The sequence below is a fragment of the Benincasa hispida genome, chromosome 11 (genome assembly GCF_009727055.1).
Source record: "Benincasa hispida cultivar B227 chromosome 11, ASM972705v1, whole genome shotgun sequence".
Classification (NCBI taxonomy): Eukaryota; Viridiplantae; Streptophyta; class Magnoliopsida; order Cucurbitales; family Cucurbitaceae; genus Benincasa; species Benincasa hispida.
The window spans coordinates 29,709,896-29,733,982 of record NC_052359.1 but is presented as its reverse complement, the minus strand read 5'-3'; the positions used below and the strand labels follow the sequence as shown (position 1 = coordinate 29,733,982).

General features: G+C 34.9%; 1 protein-coding gene across 41 annotated transcripts; it reads left to right on the top strand.

Moving 5' to 3' along the window:
* LOC120092216 (pentatricopeptide repeat-containing protein At1g63400-like) lies at nucleotides 1-21,892 on the top strand. Of its 41 annotated transcripts, XM_039050479.1 has the most exons (8): nucleotides 2-2,569; nucleotides 4,517-4,663; nucleotides 10,584-10,693; nucleotides 13,943-14,046; nucleotides 14,744-14,789; nucleotides 15,000-15,072; nucleotides 20,778-20,853; nucleotides 20,980-21,651. In XM_039050479.1, exon 1 carries the CDS (start codon nucleotides 308-310, stop codon nucleotides 2,540-2,542), a length of 2,235 nt encoding a protein of 744 aa, XP_038906407.1. In that variant the 5' UTR covers nucleotides 2-307; the 3' UTR covers nucleotides 2,543-2,569; nucleotides 4,517-4,663; nucleotides 10,584-10,693; nucleotides 13,943-14,046; nucleotides 14,744-14,789; nucleotides 15,000-15,072; nucleotides 20,778-20,853; nucleotides 20,980-21,651. The 41 variants fall into 41 exon arrangements, 39 of the variants coding, with proteins under 39 accessions (XP_038906389.1, XP_038906390.1, XP_038906407.1 ...); XM_039050456.1 differs by adding an exon at nucleotides 21,681-21,892 and having other exon boundaries at nucleotides 13,943-15,072; nucleotides 20,980-21,069; XM_039050484.1 differs by lacking the exons at nucleotides 20,778-20,853; nucleotides 20,980-21,651 and adding an exon at nucleotides 21,681-21,889.
* The last annotated feature ends 2,195 nt before the right edge of the window (nucleotides 21,893-24,087 follow it).

Sequence of the window (24,087 nt, the reverse complement as noted above, 5' to 3'; positions counted from 1 at the left end):
ATTTCTTTCTTCTTCCTTCATCTCTACCGTTACCATTGGGTCGTCGGCAGCCCTTTCACTCTCTATTGCAACCTCACGTCGTTCCACAATGTTCCATCTCGAGGTCGACTTCCAGAGATGGGCGTTTTCTCTACACAATCCCTCAACCCCTGCAGTTCCGAGGCTTTCACTTCGTAGCTAAGGTGTAGTAGAAGCTTCTTTAACTTCGAAGTTACCCATTTTGTCTTATCGCTTAATTTTTAGACCTCCAGAAAGTTGGAAATTAGCCTCCTTGAGCTGTTTGAATTCAAGTTCAACTTAGTCATTCATGGGTATTTGTCCATGTTCGAAAATATGTTCATCTGAGTTGCTTTTGCTCGACAATCGAGTTCACTACCATCTCTTTTCAAGAAGAGTGTGCTATTCTTCCTTGTCTGTGTTGTTGGTGGAAGACCTTGTGTTTGATGAAAGTCCAGTAGCTCAAATTAAAGTGCTTCCTGAAGAAAACTTCAAAAGAAATCGTTCAATTGTTAGGAGGAAGGGGAAGCTCTTTCCTATAGTTGTTCGGGTACTAAAATCTTTGAACTGGAGGGTTGCGAGGCAGATAAGATTCTCAACAGCCGTGAAACGTTATGGGTATTTGAACTCTCTATGTGCATTTAGAATTATGGTTCATGTATTTGCATTGGCGGAAATGCAGATGGAAGTCTACTCTCTTCTTAGAGATATTGTTTCCAACACTAGGAAGGCTGAGCAAGATTTATCTGCATTGCTCCCATTTCTTATGGACTCAAATTATGCTGTGGAAAAGTCAAGTATCGTGATTGACTTGCTTATAAAAGTTTTTTCTGGAAATTCAATGGTTGAGAATGCTGTGGAAGTGTTTATTCAAGCCAAGAAAATGAGAATTAAGCCAGATATTTCGTCATGCAATTTTTTGCTCAAGTGCTTGGCTGAAGCAAACAGAGAAGATTTGGCGAGATATTTGTTTGAGGATTTGAAGGCTTCTGGCCCAAATCCTACTGTATATACCTACACAATTATGATGAACTTCTTTTGCCAAGGATTAAATGGGCGTGATGTCAACATTAAAGAAGCAACCTTTTTCCTAGAGGAATTAATGAGGAGTGGTGAGAAACCAACTGTTGTAACGTACAGCATTTACATCCATGCACTTTGTAAAGTTGTTTCTGGTCAGACTGCTTTAGACTTCATTCAAGATCTGAGACTCAAGAACCAACCTCTTAATGCTTATTGTTATAATCCAATTCTTCATAAATTTTGTCAAGAGGGTAAGCCAGAGGAAGCTTTGAAGGTTTTGCAGGAAATGAGGAGTTATGGAATACTACCAGATGCATATAGTTATAGTATTTTGGTTGATGGGTTCTGCAAGAGAGGAGAAAATAATAAAGGTCTCGATCTGATTGAGGACATGGAACTTTGTCAACTAAAACCATCCCTAGTCAGCTATTCGTCTCTGATTTATGGTCTTTGTAAGAGCGGATTGATGGATCTCTCCCTAGATATTTTTCGTAACCTTCAGAAACTTGGTTACAAATATGACTTGATTGTTTATGACATTTTGATTGGAGGATTTTGTTTACACGGTAATATGGAGTATGCTGACAAACTTTTGGGTGAGATGTTAGACGATTTATGTCCTGATGCTTTTAATTTTAGTGGAAAGATTTGTTGGCTTTGCAAGATGGGACGCTTTGATAAAGCCACAGGACTTCTCAATCTCATGGTAAAATACTGTGGTTTGGCTGATACGAGGACTTGCAATTTTATTGTTCATGGGTACTGCAGAGAAGGGAACTTAGAGGAGGCCCTGAAATTTATGATTTATATGAAAGATCACGATATTATGCCTAACTCATACACCTTCAATATAATCATGAAGAGATTATGTGAGGAAGGAAGACCAGAAAAGGTGTGGGAGCTTTTCCCTGTAATGCTAAAGTTGAATATATTTCCAGGGTTGGTACATTATAATACTCTTATTGATGGTTTTGCAAAGCATTCTAACATGAAAAAGGCATTAATGCTGTATGAAAGAATGGAAAGACTAGGAGTTCCACCCAACACTGTCACTTCTACTATTATTATTAATATGTTGTGCCAGAGGAATGAAACATATTGGGCATATAAATTATTTAAGAAATTGATTGTAGAAGGTACAAGTCCAGATAAGATTCTGTACACGTCTATGATAGCTGGATTTAGTGGAACGGGAGACATGAAGAAGGCATGTGCTTTGTTTAATAAAATGTCCAATGAAGGATGTTCACCTACTGTTGTTACTTATACTTGTTTAATTGATGGATTCCTCAAGTTAAAACGCTTGGATCTTGCAAGTTTTTTGGTTGATGATATGAAGAGAAATAATCTTACACCAGATGTGATAATTTACACGGTTCTTATTGTTGGGTTCCTTAGACTTGGAATGATTGAAAAAGCATATGAACTGGTTAATGAAGTGAGAGCAGATGGTATAATTTCAGAAGATGTTACATTTCAAGGGCTGGCTTCTAGCATTGTTAATCAGAAGTTGGAGAGATGAGAAAATGCTTTGACTGTGGCTTACTTGGTAAAGTACTCTCTCTATTTCTCTATTTCTCTAGTTTGTTTGTTGGTCAGATATTCTCATGCATAAAAATTGTATGTTTCCCTTGCGTGATGTAAAATCTCAAACCCTATCTAGCCCCAGAACAACACATAACTAGTCAGTCTTTGTACATCATTTAAGAGATGACACGATGATATGCAGACCGTGTTCTCATTAGATGTTGACATGCATGTGCTCATTTATCTTGAGCGGAAGTACCATTGAAACCCTGCCTTCCATCCCTTTACACTCCTTTCTTTCTTCTCCTCTTCCACTCCATGGTTCACCAGTATTTGATATGTGCATTCTTCTATCTTTCAAGGGTTTCTTTTGGCCTTTCCTCCCTTATATAAGTTGTTAAAAGATTTACTATTATTATTTTTATTTTCTCTATGATTAACAAATGAAATCTAAGGTTACTCATTATTCCATAATCTCTATTTTGGCCATGATTTGCTCTTGTATGACCTGTGTTGCTTTTATCCGTGTTCAATTAATCAAGAAAACATGCTTTTGACTTCTTTTATGTTTTTATAAGGGAGGAAAGGCCAAAAGAACTTCATTTTCTCAGCTCTCCAACTTCTAATTAACAATGCTGGCTTCTAGCATTCTTAATCAGAAGTTGGAGAGCTGAGAAAATGCTTTGACTGTGGCTTACTTGGTAAAGTACTCTCTCTATTTCTCTCTTTCTCTAGTTTGTTTGTTGGTCAGATATTCTCATGCATAAAAATCGTATGTTTATCCCTTGCGTGATGAAAAATCTCAAACTCTATCTAGCCCCAGAACAACACATATAACTAGTCAGTCTTTGTACATCATTCAAGAGATGATGTGATGATATGGAGACCATGTTCTCATTAGATGTTGATATGCATGTGTTCATTTACCTTGAGCGGAAGTACCATCCAAACCCTGCCTTCCATCCCTTTACTCTCCTTTCTTTCTTCTCTTCTCTTCCACTCCATCGTTCAACAGTATTTGATATGTGCATTCTTCTATCTTTCAAGGGTTTCTTTTGGCCTTTCCTCCCTTATATTAAGTTGTTAAAAGATTGATTATTATTATTTTTAATTTTTAAATCTCTATGATTAACAAATGAAATCTAAGGTTATTCATTATTCCGCAATCTCTATTTTGGCCATGATGTGTTCTTGTATGACCTGCGTTGCTTTTATCCGTGTTTAATTAGTCAAGAAAACATGCTTTTGACTTCTTTTATGTTTTTATACTCTATTACGTCAATATTTCTTCTTCATGAAAATGTTTTTGGTATTGCCTCTGTTTCCACACCGTTGGTGTAAATCAAAGTTCCCCTGTTCAGGTTGAGTATGAAGTGGTAAGTGCTGTGTAAGAGTTCATCCGAGGAGATCAGTTGTTTGTCCTTCTGACTTCTGGGGCTGTGCCTTTCTGCCTATGGTTTAGTCCATCTGGCTAGAAAGGAACAGGAATAACTTTCAAGATATAGGTTTCTCTTGGGAGGAGCTTTGAGGTCTTGTGCACCTCAGTTCTTCCTTGTGGCTCATTCACATGCATATCCCGTATTCAATTTTTTCCATACTTTTTAGATTTTCTGTAATAAGGAAATGCCCTTGTAAATGGCCCTCCTATCTCCTTTTCATTATATCATGAGCTGTTTCTTGTTTTCTAAAAAACTTAGCCTCTTTAATCTGTTCCATTTGGCTTCTTCACCCATTCTTCAATGTGTTCTGACTTGTGTTTTTATTGGCGTTTACTTCTGTTCTTGAAAGGCATGGCTGTTATTTTATTTTAAAAAAATTAAAGCAAATAATCAGAACGAATATTACATGTACACACAAGCAAAATCTCATGCTATTTGATTCACATTTACATCATGAAGGTATGCCCTGCCATATCTTTTTTTTTCCTAGATTGTACACTTGGAACGTGGGACTAACTTCACCATTACAGAAGAAGAGTCCTACCAGTTGGATGAAGAAGGATTTCATGGAAATGTTTCTCATAGAAGTCCTGTGCATTTCCCGAGAGAAGAGGAACTAATGCTATCTACATCCAAAGACAGAACACAAGTCGGTAGCAATTGGCACACAAGTAAAGGTATAAAGACTACTGTTATTCAATTTATTTCATGAACATTCAATGCATGGATCAAGTAGGGAACATACTTTTGGCAGTGCTACAATTATATTGAATAGGTAATGGATTAGTTAGAATATGAGAAGAAAGATAGAAAGAAAGAGGTTTCTGTATCAGAAAAAAAAAGATAGAAAGAAAGAAAGAAAAGAATTTCACCATTACAAAAAAGAAAAAATAAAAAGATAAAAGGATAGAAGAAAATACACCGGAAGATTAGAGAGCTTCCCTATCACTCCTAGTGTTCTCCATAGAGAAATACACTCAGAAATTAGCCAAAAGGATACTCTTACTACAACAATCTCCCCTATACCTTTTGTTAAAAAATAAAGAACAGAGGAGAAGAACACAAGGTTACATGGAAACCCTAGAGAACACAAGGTTACGTGGAAACTCTAGTACAGGGAGAAAAACCACGATATAAAGACTTTTCTTATTCTATTTTAAATCTGATACATTGAACACACAGGGACATATTGTATAAATAGACAGTAGGAAACCCTAGGGGTCTTACACAATTACATAAATGCCCCTAGATTAATAACCCTATTTTCAACACTCCCCCTCAAGTTGGAGCATAAATATCGACAAGGCTCAACTTGCTTACACAATAATTAAAATTTTGTCTCAGTAACACTTTTGTAAGAACATCAGCAACTTGTTGGTTTGAAGGAATATAAGAATGCATATGTTTCCACTGTCCAACCTCTCCTTAATGTAATGTCTGTCTATCTCTACATGTTTAGTTCTGTCATGTTGAACTGGGTTGTCTGCAATACTGATGGCGGCTTTATTATCACAAAACAATTTCATTAGAAACTCATTATCTTGCTGGAGATCTGATAATACTTTCTTCAACTAGATTTATTCACAAATCCCTAGACTCATGGCCCGATACTCAGCCTCAGCACTACTTCTAGCAACAACTCCTTGTTTTTTACTTCTCCAGGTGACTAGATTTCCCCTGACAAACGTACAATACCCAGACATAGATTTTCTATCAACGACAGACCCTGCCCAGTCAGAATCAGTGTAAGCTTCAACAGATCGTTTATCGATTTTCTTGAACATTAGGCCTTTACCAGGAGTTCCTTTCAGATGCCGAAGAATACGTTCAACTGCTATAATATGATCTTCACAAGGAACTTGCATAAACTGACTCACAGTACTTACTGCATAAGAAATATTTGGTCTTGTGTGAGACAAGTATATCAACTTCCCAACTAACCGATTAACAAGAATTCTATCATTCTTATCACCGAGTTTCGCATTGTATTCTACTGGTGTGTCAACAGGTTTACACCCAGTCATACCTGTTTCTTTTAGCAAGTCCAGAGTATATTTTCGTTGAGAAACTGATATACCCTTTTTTGAGCGAGCCACTTCCATTCCCAGAAAGTATCTTAGCTTCCCGAGGTCTTTAATTTCAAACTCTCTAGCCATCTCTGTTTTTAGTCTCGTGACCTCTACATCATCATCCCCAGATAAAACAATGTCATCAACATAGACAATAAGAACAGCTATCTTCCCTGATGTTGATCTTTTTATAAACAGAGTGTGATCGGAATGCCCTTGAACATACCCCTGTGCTTTCACAAACGTTGTGAACTTGTCAAACCAGGCCCTTGGAGATTGTTTCAATCCATATAGTGACTTCCGCAATCTACACACCTTATTTTTTAATTGACTCTCGAACCCGGGAGGGGGGCTCATATAGACTTCCTCCTCAAGTTCCCCATTCAAAAACACATTTGGGATGATACCTTTGCAAATACTAGAGTAGTAAGATTGGCAAGGATATGTTCAGATCATTTTTCAATTCTTCTTGAAGCCGGATCGTTTGAATGGGGGCCATCTCCTTTCAGATTTTGTAACAGTTGGTTATCCATAGTAGAAAGCTGTAAAATTATTAAAGACACTTTATCAATGGATGTTCAGCAAGGTTGGGCCAGCTTCGTCATCTCTATTAAGCTAAGAAAAGTCAAAACAGCCCTTAAAGCTTGGCATGCAGATTTTGAGACAGCAAGAAAATCAAGTGAGGAAGTGTTATTAAGAAAATTAGAGGAGATTGATCAACAAGTAGAAACTCATGGGTTAACAGATTCAGACAGAAGTTTGAGAAATTCTTTGATAGCTGAACTATCTTCCCTATATAGAATTGATGAAAGAAATCTAAGACAAAAAAGCAAGTTTAATTGGCTAAGTTTAGAGGATGAAAATACAAAATTTTTCCACAGATTTTTTAATGCAAAAAAAAGAAGGAATCTTATATCCGAGCTCATAAATGACCAAGGAGTAGCAACCAATTCGTTCAAAGAGATTGAAGACCTCATCATAGACTTCTACTCCAATCTGTACACCAAGTATCCAGGACAAAGAATAGTCCCTCTCAACCTGAAATGGTCCAAAGTCTCTACTGCTGAAAATGCAAAGCTGACAACAAGGTTCTCTTTAGTAGAAATCAAATCTGCCTTAAACTTGTTAGGTAAAAATAAGGCCCCTGGACCGGATGGTTTTACAGCTGAATTCCTCATCAAATTTTGGGATTTCTTCAAGGATAAATTCCTAGAACTTTTTGAAGACTTCTACAGCAATGGAAAGTTGAATTCATGTATAAAAGAAAACTTCATCAGCCTCGTTCAAAAGAAAAAGGATGTTGTTCAGGTATGTGATTCCAAACCAATAAGTCTAACTACTTTATCTTACAAATTAGTAGCTAAAGTGCTAGCGGAGAGGTTGAAAAAGGTAATGCCAAGTATAATAGAGGCTTCACAAAGTGCTTTTATCGAAGGAAGACAAATATTAGACCCAATTCTTATAGCAAATGAAGTGGTTGAAGACTACCGTTCCAAGGGGAAAAAAGGGTGGATTTTAAAACTTGATCTAGAAAAAGCCTTTGATTCTGTTGATTGGGAGTTTCTTAAAAAAATTCTTGTTGAAAAGAATTTTGACTCAAGATGGATTATGTGGATGATGGGCTGTATTTCTAACATAAAATTCTCAATTTTCATAAATGGAAGACCTCGCGGTAGAATTCAAGTTTCAAGAGGAATAAGGCAAGGTGACCCTCTTTCTCCTTTCCTATTTCTATTAGTCAGTGAAGTCCTGAATGCACTACTATCCCAACTTCAAGAAAAAGGCAAGTTTGAAGGCTTTATCGTTGGCAAAGATAGAATTCATGTTCCTCTTTTGCAATTTGCGGATGATACTCTAATTTTCTGCCAAGATGACAAAGAAAAGCTTAGCAATCTAAAGAAAATACTTGAATTATTTGAGTGGTGTTCCGGGTTGAAGGTCAATTGGGAAAAATCAGCTTTAAGTGGTATCAATATCGACCATTTCAAGTTACAATCAGAAGCTGCCATTCTAAATTGCAAGGCTGTCTCCCTCCCATTCATGTACCTCGGTCTTCCTTTAGGGGGCTACCCTAAACAATTGGCTTTTTGGCAACCAGTGATCGACAAAGTTCAAAGTAAATTGGACAAATGGAAGAGATACAACCTTTCAAGAGGAGGTCGCTCCACCCTTTGTAAGTCGGTTCTTTCTCATGTACCAACTTACTATATGTCATTTTTTCATATGCCAGAAAAGGTGATTCGAATTCTAGAAAGAATTTTGAGGAATTTTTTTTGGGAAGGGCATTCCGGAAGCAAAATAAATCATCTAGTTAAATGGGGCCTAGTTTCACGGTCCCAAGAAGATAGTGGTCTTGGTATTGGTGGCTTGAAACTCAAAAATCAGAGTCTTCTAGCAAAATGGGGGTGGAGGTTCATCATTGAGGAAAACTCACTTTGGAGGAAAGTAATTATAAGCATACATGGAAGAAGTAAGTTTGGTTGGCACACCAATGATAAATCTTTCCGCAGTCTTAGAAGCCCCTGGATTAACATCTCAAGATTTTGGTTAAAAGTGGACTCCTTGGCAGCCTTCAAAGTTGGTAATGGTGAAAGGGTAAGTTTTTGGTGTGATCCTTGATTGGAAATGGTTCCTCTAAAAGTCTCATTCCCTAATCTTTTCTCCATCTCCACCAAACCCGAAGGTTCATTACAAGACTATTGGGATGAGACTTCAACCTCTTGGACTTCCCATTTTAGAAGACTGTTAAAGGATGAAGAGGCAGAATACTTCCAGCTCTTGACTGGAAAACTCTACCACTGTAAACTTAATTCGCTTCCTGATAAAAGAAGGTGGTCTTTAGAACCAAGTGGATTTTTCTCAGTCAAGTCTCTTGTAAAGCATCTATCCTTCTCCTCCCCAATTGGTCTGCTACTAGAATCAGCCTCATGGAAGTCCAAGAGTCCTAGAAGGGTAAATATATTGATATGGATCATGCTGAATGGCTTGCTTAATAGTGCAGATATCCTCCAAAGGAAGTTACCTATTCATTATATTTCTCCACAGGTTTGCTCTCTTTGTTGGGTAAACTCAGAATCTCTCTTACACTTGTTCTTCCAGTGCGTTTTTGCAGAAAATTGTTGGACAAGTCTATTTAAGTGCTTCAATGTCAGCTGGGTTCTTGATAATGATTTTAAGGCTAATGTGCTTCAACTCTTGATCGGCCCATATTTGAAGAAGCCAAGATTACTTTGGACCAGCGCAGTTAAAGCTTTGTTATCAGAATTTTGGTTCGAAAGGAATCAAAGAGTGTTTCAAGACAAAGCTTCTATTAGCTCCTTTAAATTTGATATCGCTCATATCAAAGCCTCCTCTTGGTGCTTCTTTCCAAAGCTTTTCAAGACTTCTCCATCCAAGACATCAATCTCAATTGGAATGCCTTCATCTTCCCGCTCTCTTGATTTTGTAACAGCCTAGTTATGGTTTTTAATTCTCAGTTTATCTTTCGGTTGTAAGCCTTGTCATATGCCAAATCTTCTTACTATTGTACTCAGCAATGGAATTTTAGTCCTTCTAGGAGATGATGAGAATGCTATGGAGGTGTCAACCTAGTTGAGATGTCCTGGTGCATTTACTGATCCTTTTTGCGTTATTTAGTGTTTTGAATAGTTTTGCTCTTTATGGTTTGTTTCCTTTCATACACTTGTAACATCTTTCATTATCTTAATGAAGTGGTTTGTTTCTTGTTCAAAAAAAAAATAAAGCCTTCAGAAGGAGTGTTATCAAATAAAGATGCTGAAGAATTAAAGGCTGGTTAGGAAGAGTTGGACACTAAATGCGCCTTATTCAGTGTATCTTTTATTAGAAACTGATTGCCAAATGTCAAAAATGGAATTGAAAGCTGTAGAATATTGAAAATACAACTATAAATCTGATAATTCAAGGGTGACGCCTTAAGCCAAGCTCAATAATATTTCCACCTGCACTTTCTAACTCTTGACTTGAACCATAACTAGCTAAAGAATATAAGAAGTCATATCTTGTTCATGTTAAATTAATATGACGTTTAGACTTGTGTCTACCTGTTGGCCGCAAACAAGGGTTTAGAGTTTCAGGTGAAGAAACTAATTACTAATTTTGAGCGATGCAATGGATTATAGCAGCAAATGTGAAGATAATCCATACTCAAATAAACATTTTTATAAATAATTCAATGTCTTAAATAAACTAAAAGCAAATAATTAAAAACCAACTATGTAGATCCACTTGTATGATGAAAAATGAGCAAGTTTAGTATTTCTTTGACATTTCCTTCTAGATCTTATAATTTTTTCAGAATAAAAGATTTAACACTCTAATAAAAGTGCAAATTTTCCGAGGGATAAAGTTATGATCTAAGTGTCCATGTCCATGCTTCGCAAAACTTTTTATTAGTTAGTAGACTAGTATGTCTTATTAAAAAAAAAAAAAAAGAAAAAAATTAGTAGACTAGTATGCTTACTGGTTATAAATTTGTATGGTAAAAAAAATCTCTTTAAACCATGTGCAGTTCTACTCGTGTGGATTGATTGAGAGATTCTAAATGTAGATTGTAGAAAATGCCTGCACTTGTCAAGGATAATCTTGCTCATTTGGAGGGACCGCTCAAACAAATGAAAGGTTTGCTCAAATTAATCATAATTCCTTATTCTACTCGTGGTAGCCAAGATAGTTTGTCTGAGAGTAGTGAAATGCAAATGTTTGAGTGAACTTATCAAAGTGAAAAATTTGTGGAAGGTTTTGTTATTGTGGAACTTACAACTTAGGAACACGTAAGTAGCAATTTTAGGAGGTCTAGGTATATAATGTTGATGTAAAGAATATAAGGTTGACATAAGTTGTGATTTTAGGAGAATAAAAGAGAATTTTGATTTGGCTTTCATTAAATCATTGTGGGGCTCTAGAGATATTGGCTGGACCTTTGTGCCCTGCTTTTTCTGGTGGATTACTATTTCTCGAGCATGGTTGCATGTCAAAAAGCTTGCTTCCTTCAATCTTGGCAGTGGCACAAGATTCTCTTTCTGGAATGATATAAGGATGAATTCATCTTCATTGTGTTCTTTGTTTCCAAGTAGATTGCTGAAGGATGAAGAGCTGATGGATTTTCAGATTTTATTGGCAATTTTAGAGGGTTAAAAAGTAGTGGGAAGTTATGATACAAGTTGGAAGTTGGAAGCTTCAGGCTTGGTTTCTGTAAATCTTTGTTCAAGCATCTGGTCGCCTCTTCTCCCATGGATTCAAATCTGTACAAAGCTTTGTGGAAATCAAATTGTCCAAGAACAATTAGTACCATATTTTGGGTTATGATCTATGGATCTCTTAATTGCTCAAAGTGCCTTCAAAATCTCCTTGTTGTGATTGTTTTCTTCGCTTGATCAGTTTCAAGAAGCAAGTTATTGGAGGCCGCTGTTTTTAGGGTGGCTTTGTCAACATGTTGTCATAGTTGGAGGTTGATTTTTTCAGATTTTGTTTGCCCCTCCTCAAGCTCTTGGCGACCTTTTCTATTTGGATTCATCTGGTTGTAAGACCTTGTGGTTGTCCAATTCTCAAGTCGGTTTGTTCCTCTCTTGTGGCTCGGGTTTTTGGATTGTTGGTTATTCAGTGGTGTTTGGAATTTTCGTTCAAAGTGCCAATTTGTTCTATCTTGGGATATATTTGTTTGTATTTGTGTTAATTTTCTGGTCAAGTCCAACTCTGGATTATTTGTGGTTGTATTTGCTTTATCTTCTTGTTTTGCTTATTTTGTCTCATTGTACTTCGAGCATTAGCCTTTTTTCATTTCTTCAATGAAAAACTATTTCCATTTAAAAAATAATAATAATGTTGATGTGTATGAAGAATGGGGAGATTGAGGGGTCAACATACTCTATGTTCAGGTAAGGAAAAGTCTTTTGTTAATCTTAATGGGTTTTTGTTTTTGTTTTTTTTTTTTTCTTTTCAAAGTGATTTTTGGCTTTAAGATTAACTGGGTAAGAGCTCAATTATTGGCTTAAATTTCTACCCCTCCAAGTTAAGCTCATGGGCTTCTTTGGGGGGTTGTAAGGTGTATCAGCTCCTTGGGTGGTAATCGGAAGAGTTAGGCCTTTTGGATCTTGTGGTGGAAAAGATTAACAAATGATTCTCTATTTGGACAAATGTTTCTTTTCTAATGAGGAAAGACTCACTTTTATTCGGATGATGTTGAGTAGTGTCCCAATTTATTTCATGCCTCTTTAAAATTTCCATTTGGGGTGGACGAGAAAATTTTGAGTTATGAGAATTATTTTTGGGAGTGGAAGGACGAGGGAGGGACAATTGGATAAGTGGGAGGTGGTGTTGAAGCCTATAGATTTAGTTGGTCTAGGTATTGGAAGTCTTACATAATAACACCTTCTTGGTAAAGTAATTGTGGCGCTTCTTTATGGAGCTGGGTGATAGTGACTAGTGAGTAGATATGACATTCATCCTTTTGAGTGGGGTGCAAGTGATGATTTGAGAGGCCTTTGCGAAACCCTCTAGAAAAGCTATCTCATATGCTCTCTCTCTCTCTCTCTCTCTCTCTCTCTCTCTCCCCACCCCCCTTTTCTTTTTCCTTTTTAGCTAATCATTTGCTCTGCTGAGAAGGTTTATTTTTGGAAGAATCAGTAGGTAGGGGATGAGGCTCTTTGTGTTTTGTTTTTGAGGTTATATCATCTTTTGTATAAGAGCTTGCATCATGTGGCCTTGGTGTTGCCTTTCCGAACCCTTCTTGGATTTCTCAAGGTTTCAGGGCATTGGAAGAGGACAAGTCTTTTTCTTTTTTAAGACTAGCATGTAATTATGTGAGAAGGGATGTTCGAATTTGGGCCCTTGATCCTTCGGGTTTTTCTTGCCATTATTCTTGTTGCCGCTGTTTTTTCCTCTCTCTACAAGGTTAAAACTCCAAAAAAGGTTAATGTGCTTGCGTGACAGGTTTTACATGAGAATTAATACACGTGGATCGCATACATTAATACACGTGGATCGCATACACAAGGAGGATCGGGATCATGCCAATTTGCTCACCACCTTTAGAGCTACTGGTTGAGAGCATTTGGTGTTTGTTGGGTGTGGATTAGAGATGGCATGGTTTAGTTGAAGTAGGAACTTTTGATTTCTTGCATCGAGGAGTATGGTAAAGTTTTGTGGTGGAGTAGCTTCTTTGCAGTTTTGTGGGGTAAAGATTGAGAGGAATAATAGAAATTTTGAGAGGTGGAAAGATTTGGAAGGTGGCTAGGTTTAACGTTCTTATCAGCATTGTTCACTATTTTTTTTGTTTTGTTTAATTATGAGTCTTTTTTTTTAATAAAGAAACATTTTATTGATAAATGAAATAAGGGAAGAACCCTAAAACACCTATAGGTGGGGATTACTAGAGAGATTGCCAATTGGTAACTAAGAAAGATAAACTATAGTGTTTGTAAGGGTCCTTTATTTTGCACCAAGAAAAAGTTGTAAAAAGAACAGATTCCAAAAACTTATGAGCTTGGTCTTGTTCGTTTATATTGCATCCCTTTTTCGTGGTTAGGGCTAGGCTCCCTTTTTTGTTGGGGCTTGTGTTTTTTTCCAGTGAATGCTTTTCATCTAACGTTTTGAGGCAAACAGTTTACTAAGTTGCGATAATTCGAAGGATTCCCTAGAAAAATGTAGAGCAATCTATCCTCTAAGGTTCTAAAGCACACATTTCCCTTCTGATTTTTTAACCACGCTCAGCTCTCTCTTTGGTACGTTATGCATGTAAGTTGAAGTTCCATGCATCAAAATACTAAAATATCCTTTTGCCTTGCTATTAATGAATTTACTGCTGATAGGGATTGATATGGGAGCCCTAGTGAATTGGCCTGCTGCTGATGTTGTGCATTAGCTGTGCAGGTGAAATGATGCGATGAGGCCTTGTGAGCTTAGTATACATGTGGTCGCACCAGTGTGGGGTGCAAGGCAAGCCGTCCTTAGAATGATCTTGGCAATTTTTCATGGTGGGTGCTTTCACGATCAAATCAAGGCTCGTTTTCTCCTCTCTGAGTCAATACAACAATATTAATAGTTTTCCAAAATTTTAGAGTATCGAGTCAAAATACTTTATGATAAGAACTTTTCTTTGTTTGTTTTAAAGGCTTTCAAGAAAAAGAGATAATTCGGGAGCTCTGAGAGCTCGTGGGAGATTGGGGAGATAATTTGTGAGGGTAGATGGCTTATTGGGGATAGGATTCAGAATTAGGACCAGTTAAGGCCATGCTAGCATGATATGAGCAGATTTTCCTTGGGGTTCATTTAACCTATTTACCCTCTAATTTACTAATTTGGGCTTTAGTTTCAAAGGTGATTAGTATCATGATAACTTGTGGTATCCTAGCCTACGTTAGTTTGAAGTGCTCTACAGAAGATATATGCATCACTCTTAACTTGTTGAAATCAATTATTGTTGGATGCATTCCTTGTGCCTTACCTTGTCATCATGTAGCCTCCATATGAGAGAATAATTTTTTCTAGTTTGCTTAAGAGAAGAAATACCGTGACATTAATTAGTCACGTCATGTGGTCATCATTGAATCTCATTTCTGCAAGATATAAATTGACTGTATTGGAGTAGTTTTACAAGGAACAATTTTTTTTTTGTTACCGGTTAATGATGATCCTTATAAAAGGGTTGACGGATTTGGCTGTTTGCATAAGGTCCAAATGGCAAATTCGGTTGAGTGAATTGGCGAGTCATAAGAAGGTACCATCAAATTGTTATGTTTTAGCTGTTACTCTACTATGCTAGTATGTCATCCTGTTAGTTTCTACTCTCTATTTATTTACGTAATGATGCCTGACAATTACATTAGGAATAGCTCAATGCCAGGAGGATACATAAAATGAAGAAAGTAACACATTAGATGCCAGTGATGAATGTTACCATCCTACTTATAACTCATGATTTTTTCAGAGTTGTAGGAGAAAGGGATGTTTCTGTCTCAACTGGGTCCAAAGTTCTTGCGTGCTTGCCAGATGATTTCAAGGTTAGTTTCGATCAGCCAACTTCATTTATTTGGAAAAAAAAAATGTATCTATAAAGCTCTTCATTTGATCCCTTTATCAACTTTTTACTGCTTGGACACTATCTTTCACATTCCTTGGACACGCCTTCAGCTTTTAAAAATTTGAAATCTACTCTGATTTCTCCTTACCACAGAGCTGAACTTAAAGATCGATTACGAATTTATTGATAGTCATCACTGGAAGAAAAAGGGAAGATCATGAGCTACTTTAAGGATGATTATGATATGAATATGATTATATAATCCCAGTGCAAGAAAAGGTCAACTAACTCTTTGATCTATCAACCTTGGAGCAATATGTTTTTCACTTGCTCTATGATTATTGCCTTTGTTCTACTACAATTCTTCAAAATCATATCGTTGCTCACTTTGTGGGCTCTAACGCATTTTTTTCAAATTGTACATACTGTTCTCTGGACGCTTAGATTGATCATTGAATTGGGGAATGGAAAGCCTAATATAGGAAGTTCCATTCCCACTTGTTATTTTGGGTTTGAGATGTCAAGAGAATGAGACTTCTATAGTGATAATGAAAATGTAAAGCTATTCCAACTCTTCTACGAGATTGGATCTTGAGATTTTAGCTAAAGCTTAGTAATTCAACAAAGGAAAATAGAACTTTTTGAGTAGAGAAATCTATGTAAGCTTGCGATGCTTGTCAAGAACTCAAAGGCAACCATAATCTTTAGTTCTTAATAGACGTATTTGAATTACAATTAGAAGTTAGATCTTGCTTCCAGCTTAAGATAGGTTGTTAGGTTAAATGATTCTTTTTCCCTATGATTCTCTACATTGAATGATGGGAAATTATTAAATGGTATCTTATATATTGAATTGCAGGGGGCTATAATAACCTACTCAATGTTTGAGGTGTGTGTTAAGAAAATGGGGTAAGAAATATTTTAACTCCTTGTGCGATAATTAGAGATGCCCGTTTTTCTTGTGGGATCTACCTCTAATGGGTTTGGGAATCCCAATTTTGATAAGGAGTAGGAGAAGAAAATTTCTTGTGAGTTAGATGGAGACGAGGACGGGAAATCCCCATTCATCATCTTGTTTATTTTTCATTAATTTTTTTTAAAAAAATTTACATATACACACATACAAGGATATGTGTATGTGTTTGTATTATTTTGAACTTATATGTATAGATAATGATATTGCATGAGTAGTTTGATATGTTTCAATTATTTTTAGAAACTCAATAACTTAATAACTTAATATGAAATTTAATTTAATTTAAGAGGGTTTTGACCTTTTCATTGTAGTGGAAAATCAATTATTTAATTGAATGTTTTTCTTGAACAAATTATATCATTGATTTTTTTATATAAAAAATTTAAACGGAAATAATTTTGTGGGAAACTCCACCTCGACCTCAAAGAAATTAAGTGGGCAATTTTATAGAAATGGGAAATGAAATGGGGGTGGGGATGGGGAAGCCATCTTTGTTTCCACCATGTTCTGTGGACATCTCTAGTTATAGTTGCTCTATGTACAACTTAGTCATTAAAATAATTTTCTTCCTTCCAATGTTTCCAATGACTTGGCCTAATGGTCATCGATCTTGTGTCAATTTCAACGATCAACTCCGACAATTACTTTGACGACCAACTCTTGCGAAAACCACATTCTATGCCCAATTTTGGTGATGACCACCTCAAGTGATTAGTTTTGACTACCCCTTCTGACCAACTTCGACTATCATGGAAATAAGTGACAATGTTAAAAGCCAAAGCTAAAAGTATACTGGAAACATTAAATGTTTACTTCTAAGCTAAGTTTTCAAGCTACGATGAAGAGTTAAAAGTCCACTTGAAACATTAAATGTTTACTTATGATGTATTCATATACATTACATAAATTGTATCTCATACAATTAATTCCCTTATTTAATTTGAGCAATTCAAATTAATCCAAAATTAAATGATTTTAGTTTAATCTTTAGTGAGCTAATAAATAGATTAATGGACCTATAGAAAGTTCTAATGGTATGAGACTAATTAATTAAACTATGTTATGAATTATTCATATAGTAAATTCCACCATATGTTATGAATTATTCATATAGTAAATCCCACCGTATGTTATGAATTATTCATGCATCATTTATATTATAAATATTATAATATATAGTTGCATGATTTATTTTATAGTATGTTCATGCATCATATAATATAAGTGTTATAATATATGTTTGCATGTATTAATAATATAGTCACGCATCACTTGTATTATAAGTGTTATAATATATAGTTAGATTTATGTATGAATATATGTTAGTAATTATTTCATTGCTTTATTATATAAGTGTTATGTATGTTAAGTAATGAAATGGAATTATATGAAGCATAACATTACTTTAGGTTATTTTATAATTGTTATAGTTTACCTAAGTATGCTTCCACATGCAATGATTGGTTTTAATTTATTTCATTTCTTTTTTAAAGGTTATAATTAAATGAAATTAAAAATTAAAATTAATAATTCATAATTGCATGCAAATCATGGGTTAAAATCATTTTTAAAATAGTTTTGAAACATGATTCACATTGACCTAAGATCACATTTCTAATGAGATTAGAAATTATTTTAATCTTTTAATCAGTTGAATAGAATTAAATTGGTTTTAATTAAAAGATTAAATTTGTAGCAAATGTATCTTTTAGGAATCTTTTGTCTAAGACAAGTTCTATCTAGGCTGGGGTATTTAAGTTGATAGAAACGGAACACTTCTACCTAGGAACTTACCTAGAAAAGTGAATTAGATAGATTTGCTATAAGCATGCAAATATTGATTAAGGTTTATTAAAGTGTTTAATGAACATTAATAAAATTTGTTTAACTATCCAAAGTAAGTTTTATTTTTGGGCAAATTTAAACAATTCACTTAGTAAAATAATTAGCCATATTTTTCTAAGTTAAATTAACTCTAGGTAAAATGCTCAATGAGAGGAAAATGTGGTATATAATATTTCATTTTTCCTTTTGACGTATCTCCCTCAAAGTTCATACTGTGAGATCTATACTCGACCTCGAGGCACCTTTGCTTGTATCCCCTTACGGATGGTGTCTGTAGGTCAATACCAAGGTGAATGGAGAGAGTGTTTATAATAAGTGAGAGTAGGGCGTGTGCCAACACATCCCTCGGTCTCTCTCATTAGTTTGTAGTAAATTTTCATGCTCAGCCTCGAGACACCTTTGCTTGTGTTCCCCTACGGATGACATTTGCATGACCTTTTACTCAAACTCCAGAAATGGATAGGATTGCTTTAGTTTTTGCCCTAATAAGTTTTTTCTTACAGTTGGCTCATTGGGGCGGAACTCTAGAATCTAAAATGAATGGTTACACTTACAAGAAAATGTTAAAGCAAGTTAACAGTTTCTAGACTGAACAATGGTAACTGATATTTACAGTAACAAGGAGTTGTTCTGTATATTGGTTGAGACGGTCTCATTTCAGTGAAGGGGTACCTGCTCACCCTACGGTGACTTTTACCCTGCCTTACTGAAACATCATTGCAAAATGGATGTCAAATAGGATGCATTATCTTCTTTTGCTAAATTTGATTGGTTTTTCAAATGGGTAATGCTTGAATTCTAATATAAATAATTTGTATGTTTTAGAAAATTCATTATGACTTTCACAACATTAAATTTACTTGCTGCCGATAAACTTAATGGCAAAAATTGCATAACTTGAAAAAACACAATCAATATGATTTTAATCATTGATGACTTGAGATTTGTCCTTAAGGAGGATTGTCCTTCTATTTCTACTCAAAATGCTCCTCAAAACGTTCAAGAGGTATATGAGTGTTGGATATGGAAAAATGAGAAAGTCCGAGCATATATCTTGGCGCCTTTCTAAAGTCTTGGTCAAGAGACACGAGCTCATGATCACGGCTCGTGAGATCATGGAGTCCTTGCGGGGATGTTCGAACAACTATCCACACAACTCAGGCATGATGCTCTAAAAAACATCTTCAATGCCCGTATGCAAGAAGGGACATCTAGAACACGTTCTCAACATGATGATCCACTTCAACGTGGCGGAGATGAATGGTATTGGGATTGGTGTCCTAAATCTACTTATAGTCTCGTAGTTTGTAAACTTTATATAAACATATTGTTGTTAATAAAATAAGTGTTATTTTATAAGTATATACTTCCAATAAACTAAGATTCTAGGTTATTTTATGTAATTTAAACAAGTATGTAGAGACATACAAGAGGATCTTGTTTAAATAATAACCTAAATGGTCTGTAGTAGATGGATAAGGCTAGGTATCTTATCTTAGTGACATTACGGATATGGCCTGCTTTGTAGGTGTTACAAGTGTTATAAAGTGCTACAAATGATCTGATCCTGATCATTCATATAGAGACATGTGAGCGAGGTATCCTATATAAAGAGTTTGTATAAGACCGGACCACGAAATGATTAGTCTCTTTATATAACGCTGTTAATAATAGAGACTTACATTTCACTAGGATGACCATAGGTGACATGACATGAATCCTAAGTGAGTTGTGAACTCTTGCTCATGAAGGTGGTCCTTTGATTTGTATGGGTGAGAGTGACCAGATTGCCAACTCAATAAGCCTACCATTTTAGGGAGTGGTCTAATTGGGGATTGGAAACACAACTGCACGAGTCGGAATTCACTCATTCCCCGGTACAGGGGCAAGTAGATAAATTGCTCCCTTAAGGACGGATTTTGGGGCTTGAACATAGTGGCTACACCCTCTCCTGGTCCGAGAGGAACTTGGTCATAGTTGGACTATGACTTATTGTTCATTAGAGGGATCAGTGGTATTTAAGAAGGTAGATGTAATTACCATTTTGCCCTAGTTGTACTTACAAGCAATTTATGAAGGGTAATCGCAACGTTGATTGGTTATATCCAATGGACACAAAAATATATTTGTAATGTGAAGAATGCAACTATCGATCTTTAGTGGAATGACCGACAGTTAGTGGATGTTGGGTAATTTAATTAAAGAGTTTAATTAATTATCCAAGTACGGTTGAAACTTCAATCTACAGGTCCATAAGGTCCCCTCTGTAGCTCAATAGGGATGTAATTGAGAATTAATTTTGGATTAATTTGAAGTGTTCAAATTAATTGAGGGAATTAATTATATATGATATAATTAATTAAATTAATTATATATGTGATATAATTGATATAACGTATTTAATACATTATAATGTAAGGTAATATGAGAGGAATTTGAATATGATTCAAATACTAATTATATGAATGAGATTCATGTAATTAAATTTAATATAAATATGATTTATATTAAATAACATGAATAAGTTGAGAAGAATTAAATATTTGAATATGATTCAAATATTAATTATATAAATTAGATTCTGTAGTTGAATTTAATATAAATGTAATTTATATTAAATGTCATGTATTATTGAGAGAAATTAAAACTATAGGTTATATTGTATTTGATACAATATAAAATTACAGGTTATGTGTCATATGAGAGACAACATATAGTTTATATATATAATAAGGTTGTTATTATATATATTATAATAATTATTATTAACTTGATTTTATTAAATTAATATTAATATTAATTAATTAAAATGGAGGAAGTTACAACTCCCTTCCCCTAACTTTTCTCTCATAATGACCGTGCAGTGAAAGGGTGATGGTCTTCTTCCACATTTGGTGGATTTAACTCTGCAGACTCTTTGGATTCACCTTGCACAGAAAGGTACAGTCTACAGAGAACAAAAAAGTTCTTCTCCATCCTTTCCTCCTCTCCATCTTCTTCCCTCTTTTAAAACCCTAAGGCAGAGCCCACATCTCCTGTCATTCTCAATCCCTAAGGATGATACAGGAGGCTCCATTTGGTTGGTATCCCTGTTGAAGAAGGAGATTCGTTTGTGACTTTGTTCGAGGGAGTTCTCTAAGAAAAGGTTATTCAAATGTGAGTTTTTTCTTTCTCCCTTTCTTATAGAAAAACATGCTATAAGTTTTACTTAAAATGCATAATCTTTCTTTCTTTCTTTTAATTTTGTAATTCTGATTTTCTATGAAAAACAAAAATTGGGACGATCCCCGCATTCCGCTGCACTTCAATGTTTTTCCCTTCAAATGGGTTTGTCATCGATGAAGCCAGTCAAGTTAGCTTCATATTGGAATCTTTACTTGAAAGTTTCCTGCAGTTTCGTTGCAACTTTGTTATGAATAGGATTGACTACAACCTGACCACTTTGCTCAATGAGTTACAGACCTTCAGTCCTTGATGAAAACCAAGGAACAGAAAGGTGAGGCAAATGCTGCAAAATGTGGAAAGGGGAAAACTAGCCCACCAGTTGCTACCCAGAAGGGCAAGAAGGCCAAGGCTGCAAAAGAAATTGCTTCCATTGCAACCACGAAGGATACTAGAAGAGGAATTGTCCCAAATACTTAGCAGAAAAGAAGGCCAAGCAAGATGAATATGATTTACTAGTTTTGGAGACTTGTTTAGTGGAAAATGATGATTAAGCCTGGATAATAGATTCAGGCGCCACTAACCATGTTTGTTCTTCATTTCAGGGAATTAGTTCATGGCGGCAACTGAAAGCTGGGGAGATGACGATGCATGTTGGAACTGGACACGTCGTCTCAGCTATGGCAGTGGGAGGGCTTCAACTCTGCTTACAGAAATTTTATATTTTATTAGATAATGTATATGTGATTCCAGACTTGAAAAGGAACCTGATTTTTGTAAAATGTCTTCTAGAACAACATTACTCTTTAAATTTTCATGTAAATAAAGTGTTTGTTTACAATAATGGAGTATATATTTGTTGTGCTAATCTTGAATATAATTTATATGTGCTAAGACCCTTAGCAACTAAAGCCCTCATAAATACTAAATTGTTTAAAACTGTGGTAACTCAAAATAAAAGACTTAAAATTTCTTTAAAGGAAAATGAGATTAGGACACATAAATCTCAATAGGATTGAGAGACTGGTCAAGAATGGACTTCTAAGTGAGTTAGAAGAAAATTCTTTACTTGTGTGTGAGTCATGCATTGAAGGCAAAATGACTAAAAGATCTTTTACTGAAAAGGTCACAGGGCCAAAGAAGAAGTTGTACATTCAGACCTCTGTGGTCCAATGAATGTTAAGGCAAGAGGAGGGTTTGAATATTTCATCACTTTTACTGATGATTATTCTAAATATTCTTGTAATCTCATATCGTGATAACGTCAACGAAGGGTCAATTGACATTTTTTTTTTTAAAAAAAAGGGGTCATTTGTCATTATGCACCCAATTTTTCCTATTTTCAAACCTTATTATATTACATTTAAGGGGGTGTTTGTTTTTTGGGAATGTAGATTACTGGAATTTACAGATGTCTGGAATCATAGATAGCTGGAATTGTAGATGTCTAGCATCTTTAGATAACCATGTTTGTTTTATAAGAATATGTTTTACGTAGGAATTATTGATAACTGTGTTTGTTTTATTTGTACATGAGAATCTTTCAACCACTCATGAAATCTTTTCATTAATTTAATATCATTTGAATTTTATTTTTCTTATTAGTTTAAATTTATTTTTATATGTTATTTTCTCACGAAATTAATTTTTATTAATTTAGTATTTTGTTTTATAAAATAAATATTAATTTGAATTTGAATATAATATCTTTATGAAAGAAAATAAAAAACTACCATACAACTAAAATAAAATGATATAGAAAACATCCTCATTCATTTCATAAAACAATGATTCATATCTCTTGTCCACATATAAATAAGAAAAATAATAAAGTATGAAACTTTTTTTATTCTTCTAGTTCTTTAAACAATAACAAGAACCATCTAAGACCAAAAAAAAAAAAAAAAAAGAAAAGTGGGTTTCATTCAACTTCAAACTTAATAGTGTTGGATTGTATCAGCAGGCAGCGGAAGTAACAAGGATCATTAAACACTATAATTAATTAATTTTGGCAGAATATAAAGCATGCTCTTGCAGAAATAATTGGGTTTCAAGTCATACCTTTGCAGAACCCTTGAAATCTCGATTTTTAGCTGCAAATCTCTCCAAATCTCGTCGTAGACTACCACAAGATCTTCCCCACTATTCTCTTGTGCTCTAGATTGAGTTGTGAGACTCAAAATAAGCTTGAATCAAGGGAACTTGGAGAATAGCTCACAGCAGCAACCCACTTGAAGAACACCTTCTTCACATGAATTTTTCTAGCAAAAATTCTCCCGATTGCATGTCTCAAATTCACTCCAATCTTCTCAATATATTGCAGACCATCATGCAAAGAAGATAGCTGCATGAGATGCAGCTCATACTTGGAATAATTGAAGCCTAAAAATGGTGGGTTATGGTTGAGCAACTTAAAGATGATAATGGAAAAAATGATTTTCCATTTTTGTGTATTTTTCAATTTTCAAATTCTAAATTTGATTTTAGAAAAAAAAAAATTGATTTCAAAAATAAAAAATTATTAATTTTACAAATCAATTTCATAAATTAATTTTTCCAATAAAATTAATAAATAATTATTTAAACAATTTAAATAATTCTAAATTAATTTTATATCAAATTATAAATAATTTTACACAAATCCACCTTCATATATTTAAACCATATTTAAATATTAATTCTCTAATTCTGTTTAATTCTTAAACTAAACGTGTAATTATATCTCGTATAATTACTAATTCCTTTAATTCTAATTTGAACGTTTTCAAATTAACTTATCACACTACTCTAGAGTTAATCCATTACGAGCTAGTAGGGGGACCTTGCGGACCTACAGATCATGGGCTCCAATGATCTGAGATTAATTGGCCAAACTCATTAGACTGAATTAATCCCCATTCGTTAACTAATGGATCACTTCACTAAAGCCCATAATTGAACTCCCCTCACTGTAGATATATTATGTCCACTCGATATAACCATGATTAGTAAGTTAACCCTTCACAGGTTGTT